Source organism: Nomascus leucogenys, chromosome X (genome assembly GCF_006542625.1).
Source record: "Nomascus leucogenys isolate Asia chromosome X, Asia_NLE_v1, whole genome shotgun sequence".
NCBI classification, from domain to species: domain Eukaryota; kingdom Metazoa; phylum Chordata; class Mammalia; order Primates; family Hylobatidae; genus Nomascus; species Nomascus leucogenys.
The window spans coordinates 49783981-49796837 of record NC_044406.1 but is presented as its reverse complement, the minus strand read 5'-3'; the positions used below and the strand labels follow the sequence as shown (position 1 = coordinate 49796837).

General features: G+C 39.8%; 1 protein-coding gene across 11 annotated transcripts in view; it reads right to left on the bottom strand.

The window, feature by feature from the left end:
- Window positions 1-12857, bottom strand: part of CASK (calcium/calmodulin dependent serine protein kinase) — a 429188-nt gene that overhangs the window by 142007 nt on the left and 274324 nt on the right. For all 11 annotated transcript variants that reach the window (XM_030806416.1, XM_030806425.1, XM_030806420.1 and 8 more), the window contains exon 7: window positions 10216-10391. In XM_030806416.1, coding sequence (XP_030662276.1) covers window positions 10216-10391 — 176 coding nt within the window. The remainder of the gene's footprint in view (window positions 1-10215; window positions 10392-12857) is intronic.

The window sequence follows — 12857 nt, the reverse complement described above, 5'->3', positions numbered from 1 at the left end:
AGTAGGGTCTCATTCCTTGTTCAACATCAACAGGTTTACTGATGGGGTGAGCTTATGTGAGCTACCCAGTGCCAGGAACTTCAAGCAAAGCCATGGCTTTAACAGGCAGAGACCTACATCACCTTCTAAGGAAGAAAGATGAAGAATAAACTCCACGACATTTTAAAGCCAAATGAAACTGCAGTACTTGCATTGCAGTATAAATGAATCATTACAATTTGAGCAAGGGCTAGCATTAGCTCTGACTAATGTGAGACTTCGTACTTGAAGATGGGGAGTGAAAAGTGTCTTTATGTTGGGGATAGCCCTTAAAATTGAAGTGTGCTTCATTTTTCCCCCCAACAGGCAGAATTTCAAATAGTAGCCACTTCTGCTTGTCAAATCCCATTAAGACTAATGCCATGAGGCTGTTTAATTATGATTATCCAGCCGGGCACAGTGGCTCACGTCTGTAATCCCACACTTTGGGAGGGATGAAATCCCACACTTTTCATCCTAGTGAAATTGTGGTCAACTGACCAGTTTGAAATGAGGTAAGTGATTAGACAGGGCTTGGGTAGACTTGTTTCCTCTCCCTATCCTGGAGCGAATGTGCTCTTTAAAGTCTGAATAATTTTTCCTTGACAAAGTGGTTGAGAAATCATCTGAAAGGGGTGGTAAGATTTCTGAAATGCGTAGAGGTTTAGAAGGATACTCCCTTGTCCGTTTTACAAGACAGTCCAATACAGGATTTTCTATTCCTTCAGCTGAGAAGAGTAGCTAAAACAAATTCGGGAGATTGAGTCTATAAGGGGGAACAAAATAAGGCTATAAGGCTATAAAACAATCTTACTTATTTGAATACCAAACCTATAGCAGCTTAGAATCTTGCTGTGTATATACTAACTGGTTACCTGTAATAATGATATGACATTACACTTCTTATATATGGTTTGGGAAATATATTTTTGCCCTTTATAAAGAAGTTAATTGAGGTTAAGTGTTAGCATATACTCCAGTGAAACAGTATTTTCTAATAGCTACTTTAAAAGATCAAATAATCTAGCAAATGATAATATAAAAGTCAAATTAAAATCACTTAAGACCAGTAGCAGTTTATAAACTATGACAATTTAAATGTACTATATTTAATGGTCTCACATTTGCAAGTGCTGGAGATAAAAAAACAAAAAAAAAGTACTGCATTTAAAAGGTGTCATCAAACTTTTCTTTAAGATATCCATAGAGATCAAGAATTTTGTTAATGGTTCTTTTGCTCAGAACCATTAGGGTGATGAAATGAGGCCAGGCGTGGTGGCTCACAGCTGTAATTCCAGCACTTTGGGAGGCCGAGGCAGGTGGATCACTTGAGGCCAGGAGTTTGAGACCAGCTTGGCCAACATGGTGAAACCCCCGTCTCTACTAAAAATACAAAAGTTAGCTGGGTGTCATGGCGCATGCGCCTGTAATCCCAGCTACTTGGGAGGCTGAGTCACGAGAATCACCTTAACTTGGGAGGGGGAAGTTGCAGTGAGCCAGGATCGTGCCACTGCACTCCAGCCTGGGTGACAGAGCAAGACTCTGTCTCAAAAAAGAACCACCAGGGTGATGAAATAAGTTTTTTGAAATCTATATATTTTTTATTTATTATTATTATTTTTTTTGGGAAGACAGGGTCTCGCTCTGCTGCCCAGGCTGAAGTGCAGTGGTGTGATCATGGCTCATTGCAGCCTTGACCTCCCAGGCTTAGGTAATCCTGCCACCTCAGCCTTCCAAGTAGCTGAAATTACAAGTGTGTGCCACCACAGTTGGCTAATTTTTGTACTTTTTGTAGAGACTAGGTCTCCCTGTGTTGCCCAGGCTGGTCTTGAGCTCCTGAGCTCAAGTGAGCTGAGCTGAGATCTGCTTTAAAATAATGTAATAGGTGGTGGAGCCAAGATGGCCGAATAGGAACAGCTCCGGTCTACAGCTCCCAGCGTGAGCGACGCAGGAGATGGGTGATCTCTGTATTTCCATCTGAGGTACCGGGTTCATCTCACTAGGGAGTGCCAAACAGTGGGTGCAGGACAGCCGGTTTAGTGCACCATGCGCGAGCCGAGACGAAGCAGGGCGAGGCACTGTCTCACTCGGGAAGCGCAAGGGGTCAGGGAGTTCCCTTTCCTAGTCAAAGAAAGGGTTGACAGACAGCACCTGGAAAATCGGGTCACTCCCACCCTAATACTGTGCTTTTCCAACGGGCTTGGAAAACGGCACACCAGGAGATTGTGTCCCGCAACTGGCTCAGAGGGTCCTACGCCCATGGAGTCTGCTGATTGCTAGCACAGCAGTCTGAGATCAAACTGCAAGGCAGCAGCAAGGCTGGGGGAGGGGTGCCCACCATTTCCCAGGCTTGCTTAGGTAAACAAAGCAGCCAGGAAGCTCGAACTGGGTGGAGCCCACCACAGCTCAAGGAGGCCTGCCTGCCTCTTGTAGGCTCCACCTCTGGGGGCAGGGCACAGACAAACAAAAAGTCAGCAGTAACCTCTGCTGACTTAAATGTCCCTGTCTGACAGCTTTGAAGAGAGTAGTGGTTCTCCCAGCACACAGCTGGAGATCTGAGAACGGGCGGACTGCCTCCTAAAGTGGGTCCCTGACCCCCAAGCAGCCTAATTGGGAGGCACCCCCCAGTAGGGACAGACTGACACCTCACTCGGCCAGGTACTCCTCTGAGACAAAACTTCCAGAGGAACGATCAGACAGCTGAATTTGCGGTTCACGAAAATCCGCTGTTCTGCAGCCACTGCTGCTGACACCCAGGCAAACAGGGTCTGGAGTGGACCCCTAGCAAACTCCAACAGACCTGCAGCTGAGGGTCCTGTCTGTCAGAAGGAAAGCCAACAAACAGGACACCCACACCAAAAACCCATCTGTACATCACCATCATCAAAGACCAAAAGTAGAAAAAACTACAAAGATGGGGAGAAAACAGAGCAGAAAAACTGGAAACTCTAAAAAGCAGAGCGCCTCTCCTCCTCCAAAGGAATGCAGTTCCTCACCAGCAACGGAACAAAGCTGGACGGAGAATGACTTTGACGAGTTGAGAGAAGGCTTCAGATGATCAAACTACTCCGAGCTACAGGAGGAAATTCAAACCAATGGCAAAGAAGTTAAAAACTTTGAAAAAAAATTAGACGAATGTATAACTAAAATGACCAATGCAGAGAAGTGCTTAAAGGAGCTGATGGAGCTGAAAGCCAAGTTTCGAGAACTACGTGAAGAATACAGAAGCCTCAGAAGCCAATGCAATCAACTGGAAGAAAGGATATCAGTGATGGAAGAGGAAATGAATGAAATGAAGCGAGAAGAGAAGTTTAGAGAAAAAAGAATAAAAAGAAATGAACAAAGCTTCCAAGAAATATGGGACTATGTGAGAAGACCAAACCTACATCTGATTGGTGTACCTGAAAGTGACGGGGAGAATGGAACCAAGTTGGAAAACACTCTGCAAGATATTATCCAGGAGAACTTCCCCAATCTAGCAAGGCAGGCCAACATTCAGATTCAGGAAATACAGAGAATGGCACAAAGATACTCCTCGAGAAGAGCAATCCCAAGACACATAATTGTCAGATTCACCAAAGTTGAAATGAAGGAAAAAATGTTAAGGGTGGCCAGAGAGGAAGGCTGGGTTACCCACAAAGGGAAGCCCAACAGACTAACAGCTGATCTCTCGGCAGAAACTCTACAAGCCAGAAGAGAGTGGGGGCCGATATTCAACATTCTTAAAGAAAAGAATTTTCAACCCAGAATTTCATATCCAGCCAAACTAAGCTTCATAAGTGAAGGAGAAATAAAATACTTTACAGACAAGCAAATGCTGAGAGATTTTGTCACCACCAGTCCTGCCCTAAAAGAGCTCCTGAAGGAAGCACTAAACATGGAAGGAACAACCAGTACCAGCCACTGCAAAAACATGCCAAATTGTAAAGACCATTGAGGCTAGGAAGAAACTGCATCAACTAAGGAGCAAAATAAACAGCTAACATCATAATGACAGGATCAAATTCACACATAACAATATTAACTTTAAATGTAAATGGGCTAAATGCTCCAATTAAAAGACACAGACTGGCAAATTGGATAAGGAGTCAAGACCCATCAGTGTGCTGTATTCAGGAAACCCATCTCACATGCAGAGACACACGTAGACTCAAAATAAAGGGATGGAGGAAGATCTACCAAGCAAATGGAAAACAAAAAAAGGCAGGGGTTGCAATCCTAGTCTCTGATAAAATAGACGTTAAACCAACAAAGATCAAAAGAGACAAAGAAGGCCATTACATAATGCTAAAGGGATCAATTCAACAAGAAGAGCTAACTATCCTAAATATATATGCACCCAATACAGGAGCACCCAGATTCATAAAGCAAGTCCTGAGTGACCTACAAAGAGACTTAAACTCCCACACAATAATAATGGGAGATTTTAACACCCCAATGTCAACATTAGACAGATCAACGACACAGAAAGTTAACAAGGATACCCAGGAATTGAACTCAGCTCTGCACCAAGCGGACCTAATAGACATCTACAGAACTCTCCACCCCAAATCAACAGAATATACATTTTTTTTAGCACCACACCACACCTATTCCAAAATTGACCACATAGTTGCAAGTAAAGCTCTCCTCAGCAAATGTAAAAGAACAGAAATTATAACAAACTGTCTCTCAGACCACAATGCAATCAAACTAGAACTCAGGATTAAGAAACTCACTCAAAACCACTCAACTACACAGAAACTGAACAACCTGCTCCTGAATGACTACTGGGTACATAACGAAATGAAGGCAGAAATAAAGATGTTCTTTGAAACCAATGAGAATAAAGACACAACATACCAGAATCTCTGGGACACATTCAAAGCAGTGTGTAGAGGGAAATTTACAGCACTAAATGCCCACAAGAGAAAGCAGGAAAGATCCAAAATTGACACCCTAACATCACAATTAAAAGAACTAGAAAAGCAAGAGCAAACACATTCAAAAGCTAGCAGAAGGCAAGAAATAACTAAAATCAGAGCAGAACTGAAGGAAATAGAGACACAAAAAACTCTTCAAAAAATTAATGAATGCAGCTCATTTTTTGAAAAGATCAACAAAATTGATAGACCGCTAGCAAGACTAATAAAGAAGAAAAGAGAGAAGAATCAAATAGACGCAATAAAAAATGATAAAGGGGATATCACCACCGATCCCACAGAAATACAGACTACCATCAGAGAATACTACAAACACCTCTATGCAAATAAACTAGAAAATCTAGAAGAAATGGACAAATTTCTCGACAAATACACCCTCCCAAGATTAAACCAGGAAGAAGTTGAATCCCTGAATAGACCAATAACAGCTCTGAAATTGTGGCAATAATCAATAGCTTACCAACCAAAAAGAGTCCAGGACCTGATGGATTCACAGCCGAATTCTACCAGAGGTACAAGGAAGAACTGGTACCATTCCTTCTGAAACTATTCCAATCAATAGAAAAAGAGGGAATCCTCCCTAACACATTTTATGAGGCCAGCATCATCCTGCTACCAAAGCCTAGCAGAGACACAACCAAAAAAGAGAATTTCAGACCAATATCCTTGATGAACATTGATGCAAAAATCCTCAATAAAATACTGGCAAACCGAATCCAGCAGCACATCAAAAAGCTTATCCACCATGATCAAGTGGGCTTCATCCCTGGGATGCAAGGCTGGTTCAACATACGCAAATCAATAAATGTAATCCAGCATATAAACAGAACCAAAGACAAAAACCACATGATTGTCTCAATAGATGCAGAAAAGGCCTTTGACAAAATTCAACAGCCCTTCATGCTAAAAACTCTCAATAAATTAGGTATTGATGGGATGTATATCAAAATAATAAGAGCTAACTATGACAAACCCACAGTCAATATCATACTGAATGGGCAAAAACTGGAAGCATTCCCTTTGAAAACTGGCACAAGAGAGGGATGTTCTCTCTCACCACTCCTATTCAACATAGTGTTGGAAGTTCTGGCCAGGGCAATCAGGCAGGAGAAGGAAATAAAGGGTATTCAATTAGGAAAAGAGGAAGTCAAACTGTCCCTGTTTGCAGATGACATGATTGTATATCTAGAAAACCCCATTGTCTCAGCCCAAATCTCAAGCTGATAAACAACTTCAGCAAAGTCTCAGGATACAAAATCAATGTGCAAAAATCACAAGCATTCTTGTACACCAATAACAGACAGAGAGCCAAATCATGAGTGAACTCCCATTCACAATTGCTTCAAAGAGAATAAAATACCTAGGAATCCAACTTACAAGGGATGTGAAGGACCTCTTCAAGGAGAACTACAAACCACTGCTCAATGAAATAAAAGAGGATACAAACAAATGGAAGAACATTCCGTGCTCATGGGTTGGAAGAATCAATATCGTGAAAATGGCCATACTGCCCAAGGTAATTTATAGATTCAATGCCATCCCCATCAAGCTACCAATGACTTTCTTCACAGAATTGGAAAAAACTACTTTAAAGTTCATATGGAACCAAAAAAGAGCCCGCATCACCAAGTCAATCCTAAGCCAAAAGAACAAAGCTGGAGGCATCATGCTACCTGACTTCAAACTATACTACAAGGCTACAGTAACCAAAACAGCATGGTACTGGTACCAAAACAGAGACATAGATCAATGGAACAGAACAGAGCCCTCAGAAATAATGCCACCTATCTACAACTATCTGATCTTTGACAAACCTGACAAAAACAAGCAATGGGATAAGGATTCCCTATTTAATAAATGGTGCTGGGAAAACTGGCTAGCCATATGTAGAAAGCTGAAACTGGATCCCTTCCTTACACCTTATACAAAAATTAATTCAAGATGGATTAAAGACTTACATGTTAGACCTAAAACCATAAAAACCCTAGAAGAAAACCTAGGCAATACCATTCAGGACATAGGCATGGGCAAGGACTTCATGTCTAAAACACCAAAAGCAATGGCAACAAAAGCCAACATTGACAAATGGGATCTAATTAAACTAAAGAGCTTCTGCATGGCAAAAGAAACTACCATCAGAGTGAACAGGCAACCCAAAAAATGGGAGAAAATTTTCGCAACCTACTCATCTGACAAAGGGCTAATATCCAGAATCTACGATGAACTCAAACAAATTTACAAGAAAAAAACAACCCCATCAAAAAGTGGGCAAAGGACATGAACAGACACTTCTCAAAAGAAGACATTTATGCAGCCAAAAAACACATGAAAAAATGCTCATCATCACTGGCCAGCAGAGAAATGCAAATCAAAACCACAATGAGACACCATCTCACACCAGTTAGAATGGCCATCATTAAAAAGTCAGGAAACAACAGGTGCCGGAGAGGATGTGGAGAAATAGGAACACTTTTATACTGTTGGTGGGACTGTAAACTAGTTCAACCATTGTGGAAGTCAGTGTGGCAATTCCTCAGGGATCTAGAACTAGAAATACCATTTGACCCAGCCATCCCATTACTGGGTATATACCCAAAGGACCATAAATCATGCTGCTATAAAGACACATGCACACGTATGTTTATTGCGGCACTATTCACAATAACAAAGACTTGGAACCAACCCAAATGTCCAACAATGATAGACTGGATTAAGAAAATGTGGCACATATACACCATGGAATACTATGCAGCCATAAAAAATGATGAGTTCATGTCCTTTGTAGGGACATAGATGAAACTGGAAACCATCATTCTCAGTAAACTATTGCAAGGACAAAACACCAAACACTGCATGTTCTCACTCATAGGTGGGAATTGAACAATGAGAGCACATGGACACAGGAAGGGGAACATCACACTCCGGGGACTGTTGTGGGGTGGGGGCAGGGGGGAGGGACAGCATTAGGAGATATACCTAATGCTAAATGACGAGTTAATGGGTGCAGCACACTAACATGGCACATGGATACATATGTAAGAAACCTGCACATTGTGCACATGTACCCTAAAACCTAAAGTATAATAATAATAAAAAAAGAAAAAAAATAATGTAATAATATGTTGAATACAGATAAAACAAGATTGTCTGTGTTATTGAAGCTGGGAGCTCATTATACTATTCTCTCTACTATTTTTGTTTGAAATTTTTGATAATAAAAGATAGAAAAATAAATGCTGACAGAATCATATCACAGTATACTAAAAGAAAAAGGCCGAGATTCATCATAAATGGTAGAGATGGGTCTATACTTCAAACTAAGGAGGGGAAAACCTAGGCCTTTTCTAAGGAAAGTCCTGAAGATAAAGGAGAGATGAGGTTAGCCAAGTAAAAAAGTAAATAAATTATTAACCTCAAAGCTTCAAACCCCAGGTACAAAAAAAATTATGATGTAGCTGCCACCATCCATCTGACTTACTATAATACTAGGAAGAGGGAATTTTTAAGTGACTTAATTTTTGCACGTGTGTGAATAGTCTAAGTCTTTTTACCAAGAAACAAAAATAACTATTCAATGTTTAAAAATAGACGAAATAAAATACCAGAGTCTGTTGGAATGAAGCAGATTGCCTTGGAAACTAGGAAGTTAACAACTGAACAAACACAAAGGAAGAATTCTATTATTAGCAAATGCCTATAACTCAAAAACGCAGGTGGGGGATTATTATTATATGGTACCTACCTCACAAGTTGCTGTGAGGGTTAAATGAATTAAACTGTTCTAAGCACTTTACTTATGTAAAGTATGCTATGCTATGTGCTATGCCTGAGTTAGCTATCATTATTGCTAGTATTATTATTATGCTGATGTATCACTAATCATGTTTCTTTTAAAATGTTAGTATCTGTGATTTCACTTGGCTAAATTCAACCAGAATTTGGCTGTGCATTCCTGAGAGCAACTTACAAGTTCCCTGGATTGAAGAGGGATGACTACTTACAAGCAGTTTCCTGAGACATTTAGTTACCTGATAAGTATTGATTTTATTCCCCAGTGGCCAACTGACTCTGGGAGGAGCAGAAAATGCTACACTTAAAACATCTTTCTCTGTTAACAGAGTTTTGGTATATATCCTAAACTAAAACAAAAGACAAACTTATATGCACTCATAAACTGATGGTGAGTGAGGTAAATAAACCAACAAAAGTATATACCATTCTCATCTCCATAAACTTCAGTTATGGCTTAAAAGGATAAGACTGTAACTCTGGAACCACTTTACTTTTCTTCTTTTTAAATTTTATTTTTCCAAGTCCCATATAAAATTCTAACATTACTGAGGAATTGAAGAGAAAACTTTAGAGGCCTCATAGTTTTAGAGTCCAGTGTTACATACACATGTTTTTGGTTTTATGTTGTCAGTCATGGCTGAAAATGAAACAGTGATGAGGTTGAATAGAAAGTATGAGTTTCAGTAATAATGAGAGGAAAAAGAATTTCCCCAACTTAAACAGCCTTAATCTGATATCCAGACACACACTCCCCCATGCTTCCCATGCCCAGCCTCCTAGTCACTGTCAGTTGTACCCTGTGGGACAGGGCAAAGGAGTCTAAAAGCTGGGGTAGTGAAATCAACCTTAAGCTTACTTATTTCCGAGAAGTCTTTAGGTGTTTGTGATATAGCTATTCATAATGTCAGTAATGAAGTTTCAATTTTTTACTAGTTAAAGTAATGATTTACTAATCACAAGTCTGTGATAGTACATGAGGCTGCCAACACCTAATAGCCAAAGAAGAATAGGAATGTTTAAGCCACACGAAATGCCTCTATATTGTATCATGAAATGCAGTTGTCATCCTGGCATTTCAGTTTATCCTGGAATGTAAATGGCAAGTGTTTTCAGCTGTGCTGGCCTAAATTTAAAATTAAGATAAAGAATGACTAAAATTATACCTGGATGAAATTCCATTTTAACTTTACAAATTAAGCCGAAGGCTTTAAAAATGAAGCCCCTTTCTCATATTACACAAAGAAGGGTCATAAATGTTTTCTTCACCAGGGTGATAGCTCAGCTGACAATGACTCAGAAATTTACTTGAGGCCTATGTTGCTTACCAAGGCCACTGGATCAATGATGTAAGCAAAGACCTTTTCTCTGATGGGGTAACTACCTGGTAGTCAATTAGTGGGCAAAGACAGACAGTAACTTCAAAAAAACATTTTTCAGGATAAATTAATCTCAATGGAAAAAGAAAATGTTCATGATGCATTACCTTATATTTTCCTTTAATAATGCCTTCAAACAATCTTTCCTTGGTTCCGTAAAAAGGCAAACAACCACTGAGCAGGATAAAAAGGATCACACCGCATCCCCAGACGTCTACAGGCTTTCCGTAAGGCTCTCTTTTGACCACTTCTGGTGCCATAAAATGAGGTGTTCCAACACGTCCTACATTTAAAACAACATTAAGGAAAAATGTTTACATAAAATGGGATTTTCAATTGAAAACTAAAAATAATAGAACAATAACAATCCAAATAAAAAGTTTACCAATACATATACTCTCACCACTTCTCCCCCTCGCCATAAAATCAAGTTCACACAGGTGAAAAAAATTACTTATCTAATTGCTTCCTGAAAATATTGAGCCCAGAATAGGTATTCTGTCTTGTACATTGGCACTCCCTATTGAATTCTGCATGCTACACAGTAGGTATTTATGTGGTTCTTACCTCATGAAGAAGTTTAAATTTTCTAATTTTCACATGGTTGAAAGTCACCAAATATATAGAGCAGAGGCAGGTGAAAGAGTCAACAGGCAGAGCCTGTAGCTGTCCAGGAAAGAGTTGGGAGGCCTGCCCTGGGCAGAGGCAGGGGAAAGGAGAGGAGGTGGCAGGAAGGCATGAGAAAAAAATCGGTGGAAAAAAGATGACTTGACTGCCAAATGGAAATTCCCCAATGAAACCAAATGCTGAGAACTGTTCTTTGAAATATGAATTTGACTCTGAAATCCTGTTCAGTTGATTTTATGGGTTAATTACAGCAATTAACAATAGCTAGTAATATTTTGTTATGGTAGGAGTTTTTAGCTTCCTCCTAACATTAACATATGAAGAGAATGAGAGCAAATATATGGCATAAACAAAAGCAAAATTATGAAGCTCCTCCCATTCAATCCTCTTTGACTTTCATCTTCTTTAAAGAGTTTTCTTTTGTTTCTCTATCAAAAATTAGCTTTCTGTAAGGAATCTGATATCAGCTGTTTGCACATTCATAACTATTTTTAACTCAGTATCCCAAAAGAAGTCTTCTATTGTGGAATGAAAGGCTTGTACCCTGTAGGAAGATCACTGTGGGATGGGGGCACTGCCCACTAGACTTGGCAGCTCTTCTAGATATATGCAAGCCCAGCCACCTCCCTTCCTCCCTCTGTCTCTCTCTTTCATCATACTGAGTTCAAGATAATTTTTAGTTTGAAGATTGTGCAATACTTTATCTAGAACTCAGAACTGTGGTTTTAAAAGACCTTAGAGATCTTCTGGTTCAGCTAGAGAGAATATATCAAGTTCTGTTCATGATTATCAAACTCAGTTGGGATGCAGAAAGATAAAAGAGCTCTTAGCTTGTGTATCAGGATGTAACTTTGCTGCAGATCATATGGTTTCCCTTCCTCCCCCCATAATAGAAAAGATTAAGTTCAGGGTTCCAGTAGTGAAAATATTTTCATTTAAAATGTACGATAGATCAGTGAAAACTATTGGCTAGAAGGACCTGGCTAGAGAAATACTTTTATTTCTGTATTGCCCCATTTTGGTTCCTCAAGTAACATGAAGAAGCTGAAGGGATGGGAACTAAGCCTTCCACACTTCATTAATAGCCCGGACACGGAGAGGCCACTGGAGAATTAGCTTTGTTCTGATGGACAGGAGCTAGCAGGAGTAGGGGAAACCAGTATCATTCAACTGGTACCAGGGTACCAGTTAGGTACCTACTGACAGTTTGGATGATGCTTTGAAACTCAACTTGACTCCTACCACTTCCTGGGCCAAGTCACCCAAAATGGGGGCCTTAACCTGGGAATAATCAGAGCGACCATGGCCAGTCCCAGCCATCCTGAGAAGGTTCTCTCCATTTAGCTAGACGAAGACTACCCAATTCTGGAGAATTAGTGTTCAATCTTCGGGAAGATGCCTGTTGTTTGGTTCAATAATTTGCTCATAGGTGATAGGAGAAAAACCATGGTAGAAAGAATGTAGAGGAATGCTCTTTTATTTCATGTAAATCAGTAGAAGGTAAAAAGGACTGGAGTTAATCTTTAATATACACCAACTTCCTAAAAATCCTTGTTTTTGCTGGTACTTCTTCTTGACTTTTAGGACTTAGACCACAAAATTTTAAGAAAAGGAAACAAATTAGCAAACTAAATTAAATGGCTGTTTGAGATATTTTGGACAAATATTTAAATATTATATATTTTGATAATACAATAAAACCTTCCTACCAGAATCTCAGGGGGAGAATTGTTCTGAATAGCTACATTTTTAAATACATTGTGATTTGAATCTTTATGCGCACAATCCTTTTTACTTTACTAATTTTTTTGCAGAGTCTCACTATTTTCCCCAGGCTAGTCTCAAACTCCTGGGCTCAAGCGATCCTTCTGCCTTGGCCTCTCAAGTAGCTGGGATTACAGGTGTGAGTCACAGTGCCCACCTTAGTTAAATAATTTTGTATGGCTTTCTACAATTTCCTGACTTCTTTTACACAGAAGGCTGCTCATAATTTAATCTTTTCTTGATGACTCAGAGTCGTCATTGTAGATACTGATTAAAGACCTAGGCTATAGAACAGAAAGCACCCTCAGGAACTTCAGAGGTATGCAAGAGTTGATTTCTTTCATATTAAAAGGCTGTT